We start from the raw sequence: 6,939 nt of genomic DNA on the forward strand, positions 1-6,939 counted from the left end.
TTCGAATACATATTAGGGATTAGTTATACTGAAATTAGTTATGTTGTGATGATTAGTTATACTGAAATTAGTTATGTTGGGATTAATTAGTTATTCAGGTATTATTCCATTTTAATTGTTTGGTATTATATATTAATCCTGGGATTGTTAATTTTATTGTTTTATCTAGAGATAACTTATCATGTGATTATTATTCCATCCTCTGGCAGATATAAGTTATTCCGGTACTATTTTTAATTATGCGATAACTTATTATTCCAAAATTAGTAACCAAACAAGGGATAAGGTGGTACAAAATTTTTTATCTCAAGATTATTTTTGTTTAGCATATCATACCAAACGACCCCCGAGTGTATATAGTAAGATTTTCTTTCCCGGCTCAATGTATATAATAAGTATATCCTTCTCTCCAAAAGAACAGCCAGGATTTGAAATTGTTAGATTCGAAAGTATAGTTTTTTTAAGTTATTGAATTCGACCGAACTTGTAACATGTACACTGATTCTGTCCCTTCTTCTCTCATATGGCTACAACACTCAGTGAAACCAAAGTATTAATACTAGCTACTGATTTCCCTGATCCACTCGTGTAATTTATCATGCTGTCACAAGTCTCATATTTCGTATTCTGTATTTCATATCTCTTATATTGCTGTTATTTTATTATGCATTTTTATGGTACTAATATATCATCTCCTGTTGCTTTTTTTGAGCCGAAGGTCTCCTGGAAACAGTCTCTCTACCCTTCGGGGTAGGGGTAAGGTCTGCGTATATATTACCCTCCCCAAACCCCACTTGTGGGATTATACTGGGTCGTTGTTGTTGTTGTTGTTGTTGTTACTCCTAATTGAGTCTTCTACTTTTATCTTTTTTTTGTTGTGGATTAATAGATTATAATAGACCATAATTATGTTCTCTAAGAAAGGTTTAGTAAAGCAAATTATGGCCTTTGGTATCTAGTATAGTGACATATAGATTGTGCTAAAGACTACATATATAATGAGAGTAACGGACTTCCTTGAAGTATTGAAGGGAGGTTGGGTTGTGGGGGTGGGGTGGGGTTGGGGGATGGTTATCATACAAACCTTGTAAATTCAAATATGCAAATTTTGAAGAAAAAAAATATGCTTATTTTAAGATAAAGATGCTTTACTTAATATAATATCTTGCTTTACATATTAGTGGCAGACAAGTCAAGACAAGACAAGTACGACAGATCCACTGAGTTAAACAGTACGCACATATATCAATGTGTATGAATAGTTTGTCAAAGTTTTCATTTTTATGAAAAATATTCCTTGAACAAGAATGATTTGATTTTATTTACTTATTAGATATTAGGGTCCTTCATGTTAAAAAAAATGAATTATGCTCACATATTATTATGCTGATATACAAGAACCATAGTGTAACATTTGTAAAATGATGCCCACATTCCATGTACATAATCCCCAAATTCTCAGGTGCAAATTTTAAAATAAGATTATCAATGTGGAACATTTTTGTGGAAAGAAAATGTTAATAAGATACTTGAATTTCTTCTTATGAGTTGTTATCTCATTATACACGTAAGTGGCAAACAAGACAAGACAAGAAAAGTATAGTAAAACCATTTGAATTAAAGTGGAATATAATCACACCCTTATGAATGAAAAGCTAATAAAGATCTTCATTAGTAAAAGAGTTTCCTTTGACAATAATGATATCATTGTGACTATATCCTAAAATGCATGCAACATGTATTGTATATATTGCTGTATTTAACGTCTTGGTAGAAAACAACCTAAATTTACATGTTATTATAAGATAAACTTCAACCAAATTAAAGAGCTAATCTTTCATTCTTATTTGACATTCCTCCCTACTAAGGAAGCATTATCCTATAAAGGGCAATATTTTGTCTCCAACTGTCCCCCCCCCCCCCCAACCCACACATACACACACAATAAATTGAAATTAAGAAGAAAACAAAAATAAATTTTCTACAAAGTTGGCATATTACAACAATAATAAATCCAGTGAAATCCAACAAACGGGGTTTGAGGAGAATAGTGTGTACGCAAATCTTACTTCTGATTTATGAGAATAGAGAGGTTATTTCCGATAGACAAAGTGGCATATTGTTCAATATATTTAATGATGTCAAGATAAACAAACCGTTCAAGAACTAACGATATGTTTAGGCAAAGATAAGCAGAAAAATTCAAGAAAATCAGCAAATTGAAGAGAAAAGAAGATGAAGAAAATCACATCAAACCAACACTTTGAATGCAAAAATACCAATAGAACATCTGGAAAATAATAAATCTGGGTAGCCAAATACACCTCCTAGCTAGAACAAGTTAACTTCAATCAATGTATGTTCCACAATACAGTTAGCAACCTCAAGTAAATCAAACCACTTACCTCCCAAGAAAAACTTCTTGTCAACCATCTTTGATTCTTCTCTTCTTTTAACCTACTTTTGATCATCTCTTGTGCTGAAATTGAAAAATAACTTACAAACTGTCTTATACTTGGGACTAAGTTATCGTCAACAATAACAATAACTATGCCTCAATCCCAAACAAGTTGGAGTCGGCTGTATGAATCCTCGTAATACTTAGTTATTGCCGCCGCCACCACCACCACCACCAACAACAACAACTATGTCTCAATTCCAAACGAGTTGGGGTCGGTTGTATGAATCCTCATAATACTCAGTTATCACCACCCTTGCTTAATTTCAATTCATAATTCTCCCATAAGTTTTGATCAGCATCTCCCATTAAGTACCTAAAACAGCTACCATCACTTATCACATTTTGATCATTTGATACATGTCTTGCTTCACAATATGATCTCCCTTGTTGTTCATTGTTGATTTGGACATTATAACATGAACTTGTAGAATTCTCTTTTCTTTTCTTGTTGCACTTCATTAAGTAGCCATTTATGCTATCCCATTTATTTTTGCAAACTATAGCACTTTTATCATATCCCAAACAAGCCATTTTTGCAGCTATTTCTTCCCATAAAACTTCATCTCCTGAAAACCCCATTTGTTGAAATCTTGATTCCAAGCTAGTTCTAAGTTGTATTAACCTAGTAATCTCACTTTCAGGCCAATGTTCATCTTTCACATTATCATTTTGATGCTCATTTAACCCCTGAAATTCGGTTTCTTGATCAGAAGATGGATTAGTAGTTATACTACTCTTTGATTCTTTGCTTGTTAATTTGTGCAATGCATCCATTAATGTAGCATCACGAGCTTCAATCCATGCTCTCTCATTAGCCCAAAATTTATGCTCTCTTTCGATACGAATTTTCTCTTGATTTCTCCATTCTTCTTCTCTTAAAATCCTTTCTTTTTCTTTATTCTCAATCATCTTCATCATTTTCTCAAACCAAGCTTCTTGTTTTTCCATTAACTTCCTCATTTGTCCATCAATAAAATCTTTTATCTTAGCCTTTAAACTCCTCTTCCCTCTTCTCTTCTTGCTCTTTTCTTTCGAATTTTCGTTGACATCACTATCATCAGATGAAGTAGTATTGAAATCAGAAGAATTTGAGAGGCTAAGACTATCAGATAGCTTAGGAGCTAATTGATGGAAATTATGAGGATCGTGATTATTGTTGTTGTTGCTGCTGTTGTTAACGGGATTGTAAGGAAAATGACTTTCGACATGATGTGTTTCTGATACTGAGGTTGTATTAACATTGCTTGTTTCACCATATAAAGCTTCAAGTTGTCGAAAAAATCGATAATGTTTACCATCTTGTCTTCCAGCTTTTCCTTCTTTAGTCTTCTTGTAATACTTATACAAGTTCTCAAATTTCTCTCTACACTTCTTCCCAGTCCTTTGGTATCCATGTTCCTCAGACATAATCCTACAATTATAGCAAATAAAAGGTAAAGAAATTAATGTAATTCTTGGAGCATATGTAAATTAGTATATGTCAAACAATTTAAATGGAGCAACATGATGGTTAATGTTCATAGCAGATTTCAACTTGCTTGAGATTGAAATGTCCATGTTATAACAAATAAAAGTGATTTGATAGTAAAAAGAAAATTTCTTGCAATACGGTGTATATAATTTAAACTCAACTAAATACAAGTTTGAGTTTTGTACACTGTGGTGTGTAGATTGTTTACACTATCAGGTTAAGTTGACTACTAATGGCGTTAACTATTTATAACAAACCTAACATGATAACATGAAAAATAGGCAAATAACATATTATAATATGCTAAATTTCATTGATAGTGTAAAAAATCTTCATAGTTGTCGTGTACAACAATAAAAAATTCAGTGAATTTTCACAAGTGTAATCTAGGAAGGATCGTGTATACGCAGACCTTCATACCCTGGAAGGACAGCGAGGCTATTTCCCGTATGTATAACTTAAATCCAATAAATATTAAGGGAACCCTAGTTTTAAATGCACAAATGATTCAACATAGTGTCACGTGATATTGATGTTTGCCAAGGATAGACTACCTTCATGTACTTTCTTCGTCAAGTTTGTTTACACAAACCCCTATTTAGAATATGACTATCCAACGTTATTGGGAAATACAGACAAATGCTTATAATATCTTCTTCTTCTTCTTTTTCTAAAGAAAAACAAGCAAATAGGAATTTTGGACTCTAAAAGGAAGTGAAAAGGCCTACTTTTTACTCAAATGGATGATCAGAGAGTGATGTAATGAGATTGGTTATATGACGACGAAGTAAAGATGAAAATAACACCTGATTTTCTAACTGAACTTTAATGTACTGTCATTTTCTAACACAAAATTGGCAATGCTATTCACTGCTGAGAGGTTGCTTAAAAGTGCTGTTTTCTCTAGAAAACTCATGTTTCTTTCACACTGTACAATGTTTATGTATAGTAAAACATATCTATAACAGCTTGGTTTGTTCCAAATTTTTTTAGTTATTATAGTAAAATGCTTGTTATGGAAAATATATATTATAATATAGAGTAGAAATTGGTTCCTAAAGAAACATGGTTTTTATAGTGAATAGTTGTTATATATCGATGTTGTTATAGAGAGGTCTGACCATATTTCCAAAACCTCATCGAGAAACAAAGTAAATAAAAAGAAAAAGAACAGAAACTTATAGTATTTATTTGAGCTTAATTATGTACGTCAATGTAAGAATTTGTAGGAAATTCTACACAAGAAGAGAGATTTTTGGAGGATAAATATTACTACTAGGTTTTATCTGTCTATTTGAATTTGTGTGTAAGAGGGAAATTTAGTAGGATTGAACTAGTGAACCGAAAATATACTAATTTAAAATTGGTAAACAATTCACTGCGTGAGGAGGTTGCTTAAAATTGCTGCTTAATTATACAGAAAATTCATGTTTCTTGCACAATGTACAAATCTGTAGTGTCCAAAAGCTCCACAAGAAACAAATGAAAAAGGGGGGGAAAGAAAGAAAAGAAGAGTATGTAACAACTCAAAGTGAGTATTTGTAGGAAATTCTTTACAACAATACATGAAGAAGGATCCCTTCACAAGAACAAAAATACTATAGTAGGAGTAGTTTTTGGAATTGTACGTAAAATAAAATTAGTAGGATTGAACAAGTGAATGAACCCAAAAAAAAAAAAATTAAAAAAAATCAAGAACTTAGGAAGAAAATTTTTCCAAGGCTCCCTTGGCAAGAACTAATATACTACTACAAGTTCTATATGCAACCCTTTGTACATGTACGAAATTATAAAATTAGAAGGATTGAGCAAATAAATGAACTCCCAAAAAAAAATCAAAAACATTTCAAGAAGATTTTGAGAGGAATCTTTAACGAGAACTAGAATACTACAACTAGTTTTGTATGCGCCCCTTTGTATTTGTACGTAACAGAAAAATTAGTAGAGCATTGAACTAGTGAATGAACCCAAAAAAAAAACAAAAAAAAAAAAACTATAGTAGGTTTTCTGCAACTCTTTGCATTTATGAGTAAAAAAAATTAGTAGGATTGCAAACAAGTGAATGACAAAAAAAAGAAAAGAAGAGAGAAATTGGATGGTGAATTAGGTTTTGCATATATTTATATACCTTGAAACTTCATCCCATAAGGGACCTTTCTGATTAGCTTCTTTGAACTTAGAATCAAGTCTCGATCTGATTTCAAGAAGTGTAAGAGTCTCTTGTCTTGGCCACCGCCCGCTTCCGTCGCCGCCGCCAGCTGCTGCTTCCATCTCCAGCCCACTAAACCCAGCACTCGACGTAGTAGCAGCGGCAGCGGCGGCAGCAGTGGTACTTGAATCAGGAAGAAACTCATGATGTTGGTGGTGATGAGGAGGAAGCCCATGAGCTGGAACTTGGGCCAAACCCATAACCATGTCGTACTGATTATGGCCCGGCCCGACAAGATTCCTGTGCTGGTGAGTGATAGCAGGTAACAACTCCGGTGGTTGAACAGAAGCAAAAAGTTGTCTTCCGTTCATATACTGTCTTAGATCTGCCATTCCATACTGATCCTCCATTTCTATTAAAATTGTACAGTAATTTCAAGAAGAAGAAGGAGGAGAAAAAGGTGGAAGAAGAGGTGGACTTGGATCGTGTTTTTAGAGAAAAAAGCTTTGAATTTTAGTATGTAAAAGCAGTACTGATGGGAAAAATGGACCCATTTTTTGTAAAGCTTACTGTTTTTTCTCTATGCTTCTCTTTATATGTATTGTGTAAAGATATATACTGTCTGCTTCATCTACAGAAACATAGTGAAGGGTGAAGGGTGTTTTGGGGCAAAATGATCAAAAGTGCAGGACGGAAAAAGAATGCTAAGGTCACGAGATACTCCAAGAATTTTACTTTTATATATAGTGTTCATTTTCTATGCACATAGGGTTAAAAAAAATCATTTACATAATTAAATCACTTAATAAGCATAATTAATTATTATAAGTAAATCCCTTGATAAATATGAAGTGATAA

At 32.9% G+C, this 6,939-nt stretch overlaps 1 protein-coding gene across 1 annotated transcript; it reads right to left on the reverse strand.

Moving 5' to 3' along the window:
- Positions 1–2,232: 2,232 nt before the first annotated feature.
- Positions 2,233–6,677, reverse strand: LOC107764991 (trihelix transcription factor PTL-like). Its single transcript, XM_016583564.2, has 2 exons — positions 6,061–6,677; positions 2,233–3,872 (listed from the first exon to the last, which is right to left on the reverse strand). Exons 1-2 carry the CDS (start codon positions 6,489–6,491, stop codon positions 2,699–2,701), a joined length of 1,605 nt encoding a protein of 534 aa, XP_016439050.1. The 5' UTR covers positions 6,492–6,677; the 3' UTR covers positions 2,233–2,698.
- Positions 6,678–6,939: the final 262 nt, after the last annotated feature.

This window comes from Nicotiana tabacum, chromosome 10 (assembly GCF_000715075.1).
Source record: "Nicotiana tabacum cultivar K326 chromosome 10, ASM71507v2, whole genome shotgun sequence".
Taxonomy (NCBI): domain Eukaryota; kingdom Viridiplantae; phylum Streptophyta; class Magnoliopsida; order Solanales; family Solanaceae; genus Nicotiana; species Nicotiana tabacum.

Bases quoted from the DNA above. Each gene is read 5' to 3' on its own strand.
- LOC107764991 (XM_016583564.2), bottom strand. From the start codon at position 6,491: ATGGAGGATCAGTATGGAATGGCAGATCTAAGACAGTATATGAACGGA. The intron at 3,873-6,060 runs GTATATAAATAT...CTATAATTGTAG, and splicing joins TTATGGGATGAAGTTTCAAG to GATTATGTCTGAGGAACATG.